At 35.9% G+C, this 12641-nt stretch overlaps 1 protein-coding gene across 1 annotated transcript in view; it reads right to left on the bottom strand.

Annotated features, from left to right (window-relative positions):
* The window catches only part of LOC106882727 (tetraspanin-33), an 82973-nt gene that overhangs the window by 777 nt on the left and 69555 nt on the right, over nucleotides 1-12641 (bottom strand). The window contains exons 3-6 of the mRNA XM_014933499.2: nucleotides 6290-6472; nucleotides 4644-4778; nucleotides 2712-2762; nucleotides 1019-1138 (exon numbers count right to left, since the gene is read on the bottom strand). Coding sequence (XP_014788985.1) covers nucleotides 1019-1138; nucleotides 2712-2762; nucleotides 4644-4778; nucleotides 6290-6472 — 489 coding nt within the window. The remainder of the gene's footprint in view (nucleotides 1-1018; nucleotides 1139-2711; nucleotides 2763-4643; nucleotides 4779-6289; nucleotides 6473-12641) is intronic.

Below are 12641 nucleotides of genomic sequence, written 5' to 3'. Positions count from 1 at the left end.
CCTGCACAGGAGCCAGTCCAGCGGTACTGGCAACGAACTCGCTCGAATGTCTTTTCACGTGCCACTGGCACAAGTGCCAGGAAGGCAACGTTGGTATATAAAGCAATAATCCTTTCTACTATAGGCACAAGGCCTGAATTTTTGAGCGAAGAGGGATAGTCAATCACACTGAAACCAGTGATCAAGACCTACTTATTTCATTGACTCCAGAGAGATGAAAGGCAAAGTTGATCTAGGCAGAATTTGAACTCGGAACATAGAACTGGTTGAAAACCTACTGAACATTATTTTGTCTGGCATGCTAACAATTCTGCCACCCCACCACTGAAATGATGGACTCTCCCATCAAAGATAAGATCTGAACGTTCAGCTTTTTGCCAAACGACCTGCACAAACAATTTGTTTATAGTGATCAAACATTTGTGCTGCACATTTGCTCACTGCCTCGATCAAACCAATATTGTCTGAACAGGTGTGTGGTGTACCATGCATCAGGTGTCAACATGATCACAGAGCAATGTGAGATGAAGTGCATTACTCAAGAACACAACGCACCACCCAGTCTTAGAACTGAAATCATGATCACAAAACCCTAACCAGCAGGCCGTGCACCCTCACTAATCATCGTCATCGTCGTTTAGCATCCACTTTCCATGCTAGTATGGGTTGGACGATTTGATTGAGGACTGGTGAAACCAGATGGCTACACCAGGCTCCAGTCTGATTTGGCAGAGTTTCTACAGCTGGATGCCCTTCTTAACACCAACCACTCAGAGAGTGTAGTGGGTGCTTTTACGTGCCACCGGCACGAAGGCCAGTCAGGAGGTACTGGCAACGGCCATGCTCGAAATGGTGTATTTTATGTGCCACCCGCAGAAGAGCCAGTCCAGGGGCACTGGCAACGATATCGCTCGAAAGTCCTTACACATGCCGCGGGCACAATAGTAGTAGTAATAATAATAGTAATAGATAATTATGTATGTATGTCAATTAACATGTAACAATGGATAGTTGTTACCTGTGGGACAAGAATTCCAAGTATGATGCCACCTAGTTTTAGCATGTTATTTGTTATCCACATTCTGATTGCATACTGGCATCCTCTGGTGTTGATAGCAGAACCAAATTTACTAAACATCTGGAAAAACAGAAACAAAAAAAAAAAAAAAAAAAAAATTATTATTAGTTAAGAACTATATATATTACAACTATAATCTCATGGGTTTATTTGTGAATTATCCAGTACCTTTTTGACGCAAACCATCCACTATATAGAGTGCACACATATATGGTGTTTATGGCTAAGATGAAAGCGCATATAGACACATTATCTGTTTATCTATATAAACACACACACACAAATACATACATATATATATATATATATATATATCTCACACACATATGTGTATTTACAAAATGTTGTTGCATTCCAAAATGTTGCATTATTATTTAGTGTTAAATTTGATGGTGATGGTGATTATTGTCAGTGGGCCGTTTAGCTTAATGGTAGAGTACTTAGCCGGTACCTGAGGGATATGGGTTCGAGTCCTGCAGCCATCTGCTGACAACTTTTCCCGTCTTATAAGAGTAACTACCCAATCTTTCTTTGCTGTTTTCACAGCTATACTGCATTCAAAATTTACTTTCTTTCTTTTACTGGTTTCATTCATATGACTGTGTCCGTGCTGGAGCACTGTCTATTATTGTTTATTATTATTCTTATTTTATATTAAGTCCGTTGTCTGGAAATCTTTCATCATGCATCCATGACCTCTTCAACAACTTTTCATCCCACGTGTATCCTCCTGTTGTGTTTAGTCCATTCTGTCTTCCTATGATGTGTATCCTTATCTGCACAAGTGTTTGCATCCATGCGTGTGTGTGTTGCAAGTTTTAGTCAGTTTTATTATTCCTATTTAAAACATCAGTGTTCTTAACTATGGTCTATGGCAGGGGTTTTCAAACTTTTTGACTTGCGGACCCCTCTATATTTCAGGCTTTACCTTAGGGATCCCCTTATAAACGCTTATGAAATTTATACATAAATATTTGCTTAAAATAACATATATTTTTACATTTATTTATTCAACAGTATTTAACAGTATTTAACAAATGGGTTTATTGTCAATTAAAAGATTTCAATTAAAAAACATATATAAAATCAAATTGCCCATAAAAAGTATTTGCTGTCCACAGACCCCCCTGTCTTGTCCTTGCGGACCCCCAGTGGTCCGCGGACCACAGTTTGAAAACCCCTGGTCTATGGTATATCATGGCACCCTAATCAGAAACTACAGCTATAGAGAGACAAAGAAAATAGGCACAATGAGGATTTTTAAATGAAAGTATTTCATTTGTGTATCCAGCTGAAACAATCATCTTAAATTGCTTTTGCTTTTTAAAGAACAAAATTTGAAACTTTATCATGCTATAACTAAGAAAAAACAGCTCAAGTATAAAAAAATGTCTAAAAACAGAACACAATTCTAAAAATTAAAAAAAGACAAAATTTAAAAGTACCAAACAACACACATTCTAAAAACAATTCAAGAAGTTTTTTCAGAAGAGAAATGTAATTAAAAACTATTAAAAAAACAAAGTAATTAAAATCAAAAAGGAAAATAAGCAATTTTTAAGAATTTAAACAACAACAACCAAAACAGTTTTCAAAAATTAATAAAAAAAAAATACAATTTTAAAGAACTCACATTGTCATCTAACATTTTGTTGCCACATTTTAAATTTATGAGACCATTTTCCTGAAAATATACCGAAAAACATTAAGACATCAGTTTTAAATAAATAAATAAAAATAAAAAATGCATGTAATTAAAAACTATATCTTAGTATAAATTAAAATTATTTGTTTCTGTGCAAATTGTTAGATTTTCATTTTTATTTATCTATTTATTTTTGTGGTTGCAATGAAATTTGAAATCATGACCATAAATTACGTTTGTCATAAAATTAACTCTTAAACTTCTGTAATGCTTTCTCAACTGGAACAATAGAATGATTGCAAGACAATATCTTAATCCTGTGAGAAACTAGATTTTTTTTAAATGCAATCGGTCCAGTATTAACCATTTTTGCTACTATATTTCTGTTAAAATACACAGCCTTTGTGTCGATTAATTTTGAAAATAATGAAGAATTTATTGAAATACATTTGTCATTATTAATAATTCATTTGTCATTATTAGATCACTTTAATGCAGGGAAGTTGTGTAATAGACACAGGGATAGCAATCAAAAGAGTTAACTATAACTATCACATGGATTTGGATGAAATTTGCTGATAATGGTCATTGGTGTATATTCTCAATGAACTATTACTAGTTGTTGATTTTTACCCATTGTCATATAACTATCACCTCCTCATATAGGGAGAGTAATATTTAGATGATTACAAAATAAGTGAATGTTGAGCATTGATCTTCACATTAACCCTTTCGTTACTGTATTTATTTTGAGATGCTCTGTGTTTCTATTAATTATTTCAAATATAACAAAGAATTTAGTAAAATAACTTAGTTATCATTAAGCTAGTGTTAGGAACACAAATTGTGACTAAGGTTTGGTGGAAGATTTTTATTCAAAACTTATGTAAACAAGACATTTGTACTACAGAGCCAGAGCCGGTTTCAGCTGGGTTGGTAACGAAAGGGTTAAATCATCAATAGATAAATAATAAATAATATCACCAAATTCTAACACACTGCTCAATGTATTAACAATAGTTAGGTTAAAAAACTGAAAGAAGGAAAAAGTTTACGGAATTTTTTACTTGATAAAACACAAAAACTAAACATGCATGCTGCAATCAGGAAGTCCTTTGCCAGAAAGTTCATTTTCAAACGAGGCTAAAATTGGTTCCTCACACAGAAGAATGCTTACTTCCAGTTTTGGACCCTCAAAATAACAACACCATTTGAAATACTTTCATGCAGTTGAAGATTTGACAACAGTTGCAGATATCTGCAATATAGGACTTTAGGAGTTAAATGCCCTTGAAAAAGGAATAAACGTCACCACTTTGCCTATTTCCTTTTCACTATAAATCAGAGGTTGCACTACAACATTTTTAAAAATTATAAAAAATAAAAAGTTGGCAAGACCTGGTGTTGGTCTCTTAGAACTGATGCTATTTTCTTGAATTCCAACGGAAACTCTTTAAAGGGAGCTAATCAAGAAACGCCAAATTAAGGAACCTTAAGGTAGTCAATAAGATCTGTAGAAATAACAGCCAAATATCTTTCAAATTACACTATGTTGTCATTAAAAAAGGAAGGATACATTAGATTATATAGTCCTGGAAACACGATATCAAGATAATAAACACAGCCAGAAAATAATTGATAACAGATTTATGGCTTTGTGTGATGGATTGTGTAATGAAGCTCTTTGCTAGGCAGGCTTACACCAACATGTCATAGAGCTGTTTGATCAGGACCAACCTATGGTAACACAACAACAACAACAATAGGCTAAATTAAAAACAACAAACGATGTGTGTGTGTGCACATGTATGCATAAACATACATATAGGAATGAACAACAAAAGTACGCCAAAGGTAAGAACAGAAACACAAGGAAGTAAATAATCTCCACGAATGGAAAAAAGTCAAATTTTTACATACCTTCTTCTTGCAACAGGAAAAAGGTACAGAACATTTCTCTGGGCTGGTATTATTGGCACTACAGGTGAAGTACATGTTACTGTTCCAATCTTTGTAACCAGTGTTTGGATCATCGTTCATGCCACAGCATTCCAGCTGTTGAAAGAGAGTGTTAATTAAAAATGTACTGTAGGTAGTATAAATACTTGCAATAGCAAGCATAAAGCATGCGATTGGACAATATATTGGCTTTAAATTTTGGCACTAGGCCAGCAAGTTCAAGGGAGAGGGCAAGGTGATTATCAACCCCAGTGTTCAACTGGTATTTTTTTTATTGAGCCTAAAAGGATGAAAGACAAATTCAACCTCAACAGAATGTGAACTCAGAATATAAAGACAGACTAAAAACTGCATTTGGCCCAGTGTGTTAACAATTCTACCAGGTTACGGCTTTGATTGGACAATATATTGAAAGCAAATAAGAGATATCCCTATTTTACAACACCAAAAACCAAGTTATAGCTCTCCCTCAATGGAACACAAATTATCATTATTGAAAATAGTTTATTATAAAGCAATGTTTGTAACAACTGTTACACCTATACTCAAACAGGTTTACACAGATAATAACTATTGTATGATGTGGTATCAAAAAGTTCATGGACAAGTTCTGTAGTGCACCAACAGATGGCAGCACATGGTTGTATGAGCAGTGAGAGCTGGCAGTGACCTTCATGAGGAAGTATGCTGAGTCACATTGCTGTTTACTTTGCAAGTTGTGAAATTTATGTTTTAGTGATCATGTGTATGTTGTAGTCTGTGGTTTTGTCACGAACAGAAAGTTGGAACAAAGAACCAATCTGAAATTTTGCATTATTAAACTTGGGAAGTCTGCTACAGTAACACTGAGCATGCTTTGGCAAACTTACAGAGACGGGGCAATGGGTCGTATGCAATGTTTCAAGTGACACTGGTGCTTCAAAAGCAGAAGAACATCCCTGAAAGACGATGAACAATCTCGAAGATCTGCCACAAGCTTAACCCCAGAAATAAGGTATTGTGCATCGAGAGTTTCTCTCCCAGAGCCAGACCATCAATTGAGAGTTCTACTGCAATGTTTTGAAGCATTTGAGAGAAGACATTCGGCAAAAGCGACTGGATCTATGGAGCACAAAGAATTGGATTCTTCATGATGACAATGCATCCTGTCACTGAGGTCTTCTCACTTCTGAGTTTCTTGCCAAAAACAACACAGTATCTCTGCACACCCATCCTATTCGCCAGCTTTAGCACCTGTGGACTTCCATCTCTTCTTGCTTACAAGGACTTACTTACAGAAAATGACTTCCAAGCTGGATTTCAAAAGTGGTAGGAACACTGGGACTGGTGCATTGCTGTGCAAGGTGACTATTTCAAAGGAGATGATGTTAAAATTTAAGGTAAATAAGCTATTTTTTATTAAACATAACTGGTCCAGGAACTTTGGCAAGCAAGTGAGTGAATAATAGAAAAATGATAGAGGGGGGGGTGAAAAAGAGAATGAAAGAGACAGATAAGAAGAGAGAGAGAGAGAGAATAAGAGGAGGATAGTAAAAGAAAGAAATAGAGAGAAGAAAGAGAATGAGATGGAAAGGGAGAGAGGGAGTGAGAGAGAAAATGAGACTTACCTTCTGTTGGAAATTATCAATGAAGTTTTGTTGATCAAGGTCTTCTCTGTATGATTTAACGACACCTTTGAAGAATTTCTCCATATTGATTTCAGTCATTAAACCAGGTTTGGAATAAATGACAAAAAAGAACAGGGAGAGGACAATTTCACATATTAGGACGACAACCATACTAATTTCATACTGTTGGAAGAAGGAAAGACACAAAACAAGATTTTAGTGAAAGACAAAACAAGATTGAATTGGAATATAATAATAATTTGTTTCACAGCAATAAATAGCTATAAATTTGTAGTGGATGGGTATATCAATGGAATAACATTCCCCTGTATATTACTGGTATGAATATTATGAACAGCAGAAGAGAACTGGTAAAGCATCAAACAAAGTAATTTCTTTTTATGTGTGGTTAAGAAACTTGCTCCTCATCAACATGGTCCTGGGTTCAGTCCCACTGCACAGTACTTTGGGTAAGTGTCTTTTACTATAACCCTGAGCCAACCAAAGCCTTGAGTGTATTTGGTAGGCAAAAAAACTGTGCAGAAGCTCAGTGTATGTATGCATATTTATGTGGCATGTAAAAAGAATCCACCCTGCAAACTTTGGGCCTCACAGAGGCAGTGACAAATGGCTGAGACCATTGGCAATATACTGTGCTTGGGAAGACCTGTCAAGCCAAGTGAGGTCGTAGATGAGGCTGATGCCAATGTTTTGTAACTGGCACATAAAAAAGCACCCACTACACTCTTGGAGTGGTTGGCATTAGGAAGGGCATCCAACTGTAGAAACCACACCAAATCAGATTGAAACCTGATGCAGCTCCTTAGCTTATTAGATTTCAGTCAAAACATCCAACCCATGCCAGCATGGAAAACGGACGTTAAATGATGATGATGTGTGTTATGTATATGTAAGTAAAGGTGCATGGCTTAGTGGTTCGGGTAGTCAGCTCTCAGCCATAAGTTCAATTTCTGAGCAAAACACTTTATTTCACATTGCTCCAGTCCACTTCAGCTGGCAAAAATGAGTTGTACTTGTATTTGAAAGGATCAACCTTGTCACATTCTGTGTTGTCACCCTGAGAACTACGTTAAGGGTACACGTGTCTGTGGAGTGCTCAGTCACTTGCACATTAATTTCACAAGCAGGCTGTTCGGTTGATCAGCTCAACTGGAACCCTTGTCGTTGTAACCGATGATGTACCAGTTATGTATTTGTGTATATGTGTGTGTGTACCCCTGGCTTGACATCATGTGATGATTGTAAACATGCAGCACCATCACACATACAACATTGTTTGTTTCCAATCTACCATGTAAATAAACATGTCTCATCATGGGAAAATATTACCTTCATTAGAAACAAATGAGGGTTGGTTTGCAGGAAGGGCATCTAGCTGCAGAAATTCTGCATCAACAAATTACACCTGACCCATGGAATAATGGAGAAGCAGACGTTAAATGATGATGGCATTAATCCCTTTCCATTCTGAAACCAAATTCCAAGAGGTGCAACTCTGTTGCTTTCAGTCCTTCCAAGGACCGATGAATTATTAACGTTAGCATTTGAACTTAAATACTGTGCTTGATAAAACTGTCAATACAGTTAGATTTCAAAAAAAAAAAAAAAAAAAAAGACTGTCTTTCACTGCATTTCTCATGGAGGGTTTTGACAAAGGGATTGTCTGAATAACTTGTACTGAACAAAATATCACACTAGGGGATTTTTATTTGAAGGCACTATTTCTTTAAGCTATCTTTGCTGACACCAAGAACTTGTTCTCACACACATCTCCAAATGGTGTGTGTGAGAGGGAGAGAGAGAGACAGACAGACAGACAGAGAGGGAGAAGCTTACGGGAAATTTTCACTAACAAAGTACAGGTCAATCCGTGGCTATAGACATTTCCAAGTTTCTGTACAACTAAATCAAACCTGGAACCACTTTACAAAGCAGACCTCTTAACTGTATGACTATCAACACTTCTCTAAGTCACACACACCACACATTAAAGCAGCCACCAAATTTAATCGCTTACAGGGAAAGAAATGTTTTACGAAAAAGCAACCTATAATTTAAGGGACATAACTCTGCAAAACCATAGAAATTTGACGCACTTCAGGTATGTTATATCGTCAACTTCACGGAATTGTTTCAGTAAACGCTAATAAATTCAACGTAATATGCTATTAGACATTCTGGATAACATTCCAAACAGAAAGGAGAAGCAGGTGCACTGATAGAACTTGTTGAAAAATTGCTTCTCATTAATATTCCTTTTTCTTTTTTTGTCTCCTTGTTTACGTTATGGTGAAAAGCAAACACTATTTCCTTGTTTGCGTTTTTGTGAAAAGCAAACACGTATTTTCCCTTCTAAGCACAATCTTGGTTATGTGGTTAAGAAGGTTGCTTCGCAACCACGAGGTTCCGGGTTCAGTCCCACTGCGAAACGCCTTTCACCATGGCTCCAGATTAACCAATATTTTGTGAGTGAATTTGATAGACGGAAACTTTGTGGAAGCTTATCGTATGTCATTGTGTATATTGTCTTTGTGTTGGTCTACCACCACCTTGTCACCGGTGCTACTTTATTTACGCTCTGGTAACTTACAGGTTCGGCAGAAAAAGTCCAAACAAAAAACAAGTACTAGATTTACAATGAGTTCTGTGATCGATTTATTCAACAAAAGCCTTCAAGCTAGTAGCCTGCATGATCACAGTTAAAAGTATATGGAACTGCCGTTAGCCTCTTTAAAAATAAAACCTTCAACAGTTTCACCAAAATTACCGAGACTAGAGTGAATTATAGCAGAGCAGCTTTTCGTGCTGAATATGTATTAGGCGTAGCAAGCCATTGTCTGATATATAACAGTTAGAAAACCAGGATCTAAATATCACTAGAAGCCTCTGACAGAAGGTCTGGTCTCTTGATAATAAATTGATATGAGAGATAGTTTCTTTTTAATTTTCGGCGTTGTTGGGGCTTTTACTAAATCCACTATCAGCTATGTACAGTGGAGCTATCAGAGAAATAGAGAGCAAAGAAAAACAAAAAGGAAACGAACCGGTGGAAAGAACACCAATAACAGATGAATGTTTAACCACCAGCCAGTACAGGTTTAAAACGGTACAGTGATGGACAGTCAGACACATTGAAGTAAATTATCTAGACTAGTAGGTGTTATTGACCGTATGTACTTGTAGCAAATTCATAAGAAGCGGAGAGAGAACGTAAGTTCGTTTGCCCGAACATGAAAAATTATTGATTTCTCATTGGTTAAAAATTAATGCCCATATACGAATCATGAACTTAGTTGAAGAAATCTTTCACGGGGTTACGGTTCTATGATTCGTGTATGAGTATTTATAAAAACCCTGATTTTCGGCTAAATCTCCAGTGATCGTTGGATGTTACTCAAGTCCACGACATTCACCCTTTTGAGTATAGGCTAATATATATGCCATGTTCAATACTCACATCCGACAATATTGAATTGTCGTGAAACCTTATTAGTTAGAATGAGAAACTAGTTAATAATAAATTTAAGTCGTAAATTCTCTACGATGAAATGCTTTGTTTCTAAATTTCTATAAATGTAAAAATATGTATATAATAAATTAATGTTGAAACTTAATTCCTTTTACTTCTCGTTTCTTTCAACTTGTTGAATTTATTTCTGTATATTAATGAAACTGTATTTTTTTATGTGTAATGGTCAAAAAAATATAATCTATATCTTCAACATACATGCACGTAATAGACGCTCATTCAGCGTCTTGTCATGTATACATCATAACATTTACGCAGCCTAATCTAAACTAAGAGTTATGCTTAGTGATAAATACTTATAAATAATTAAGTTATAAGTAACGAAATTATCATTATAGCTTTTAATTAATAATCAATAATATTCGTTATAACTTACGAATGAAAACATTATAAATAAAGATATAGTATATCTCACATTTCAACGACCTGTTGTTGTGATAAACAACCAACATTAAAAAACTGGTGTCCGACCTGTTATACACATAAAATACTTTAATTCCGTGGAAAGGAGAAATATCGACTATCAAGGGGAAGTAACCTACAAATGACTAGCAATTTCTAGGAAAGATAGAGTTGCCTCCCATGTATTGAAAACATGCACAAATTTCAACTTTAACATTACCAGATCTGGAACTATTTCTGTAAAAAAAAAAGAAAAAAGAATGTTTCCATTCGGATAGTTTAACACATCTAACACTCGTAATGTATTATAGAACCTGGTTTCATGTTGAAGTCAGAAAATGTAGTAAAAACAAATCTAGACATCTAGTGCCCAACGAAACAACAATTTTAATAAAGACAATAATTTCAAATTCTATGGTGTAAACCTATCATTTTTTTAATTCTACAATATGCTCGGATTATATGTATATTAGGAAAATTTTGTACAGAATCTTTTCAATACTATTCCATGTATTGTAGGTAACAGATGGATTTTTAATAGCTCACTAAATTCAGCAGATCCTGAAATACAATAACCATAATTCCTCTGAAATACTAAATTAACTGCTTTATATTTTTAATTAATATACAATCCATCCATCCATCAATTCAGACAGTGAGTATGTTTATATGTACCAAAATCTAAACAGTTACTAGAAAATATATTTATAAGTAACTTCCAATCAATGCTCATGAATTTGGCACCTGTGCCCGGCATCGCCTTCCTGGCACTTGTGCCGGTGGCACATGTAAGGACTTTTGAGCGAGATCATTGCCAGTGCCGCTGGACTGGCTCCTGTGCAGGTGGCACGTAAAATACACCATTTTGAGCGTGGCCGTTGCCAGTACCACCTGACGTCCTTCGTGCTGCTGGCACGTAAAAGCACCCACTAACACTCTCAGAGTGGTTGGCGTTAGGAAGGGCATCCAGCTGTAGAAACTCTGCCAAATCAGATTGGAGCCTGGTGTAGCCATCTGGTTCACTAGTCCTCAGTCAAATCGTCCAACCCATGCTAGCATGGAAAGCGGACGTTAAACGATGATGGTTATGATATATATATATATATAAATAGATAGATAGAGAGAGTCACACCCAAATGTTCAGGATGTAAATGATGCTTACTCTGTGAGACACCCAGAGTAAGCATCTTCTATTATAGCGCTGGGCCAACACTATAGTAGAAGATAATTCACCTTCATCATCATCATCATCATCGTTTAACGTCCGCTTTCCATGCTAGCATGGGTTGGACGATTTGACTGAGGACTGGTGAAACCGGATGGCAACACCAGGCTCCAATCTAATTTGGCAGAGTTTCTACAAATTAGATTGGAGCCTGGTGTTGCCATCCGAAGTGAATTTGGTAGGTGGAAACTATGTGGAAAACCACGTGTGTGTGTGTCCACTCCTTGACAACCAGTGTTGGTTTGTTTACGTCTTCATAACTTAGTAGTATAGAGTAAGAAGCAAATAGATTAAGCACTAGACTTTAAAATAAGTACGGTAAGTGGGGAGTGTTTGTTCAACCCTTCAAGGTATAACCCCAGCATGGCTGCACTGAAATGATTGAAGCAAATAAAAGATAAAAGATACTTCATATTGGTGTGTGTGTGAGCATGTGTATAAGTGAGACTGTGTGTGTGTGTGTGTGTGTGTGTGTGTGTATGTGTATAAGAAAGAGACAGTGTGTGTATGTGTGTGTGTGTGTAAGTATGTGAGCATGTGTATAAGATACAGAATGTGTGTGTGAATATAAGAACGAGACAGAGTGTATGTTTGTGTGTGAGCATGTGTATAGAAAAGAGAAAGCTTGTTCCTAGAAGAGGTATCAGCTTCCTCAACTTCTTCCACCCTCTAACTTTGGTAACTATAACCAATGCAGCACTAATAAAACCACCAAGAAGGAAATAAACCACAAGAATCTTATCTAATGTAAGTCTATAATGAAAGAACTTAGCTGAAGTTCGTTCTTTCAGCTGCACAAAACTGGATTCCAGCCTGCAAAATAGCAGCCTGGTTGGTCCTGTGATAGAGACTTCCTGAATCTCCATCAAACTATCACATTAAATTATATTCTTGATGCCAGCTTGAAAACTACAAAGTTATTTTATTAAGTTCTTTGGAATTTTCAAAATTTTCAAGAATCTACAGAATTATGAATCAAGCATTTCTGCTACATTTTTCTGTCACATCAAAAGCAGAGAAACAGATGTTTACATATTTATAATTTCCTAGAACTAAGGCTTTCGACTAGTTAAATTTATTTTAGTCCTTTTGACACATGCTATGTTTGTGTGTATATAATATAATTATATATGTGTGTGTGTGTATATATATACACATATATATATATATATATA

The sequence above is a fragment of the Octopus bimaculoides genome, chromosome 4, assembly GCF_001194135.2.
Source record: "Octopus bimaculoides isolate UCB-OBI-ISO-001 chromosome 4, ASM119413v2, whole genome shotgun sequence".
Lineage (NCBI taxonomy): Eukaryota > Metazoa > Mollusca > Cephalopoda > Octopoda > Octopodidae > Octopus > Octopus bimaculoides.
This window is presented reverse-complemented; position numbering and strand designations above follow the sequence as displayed.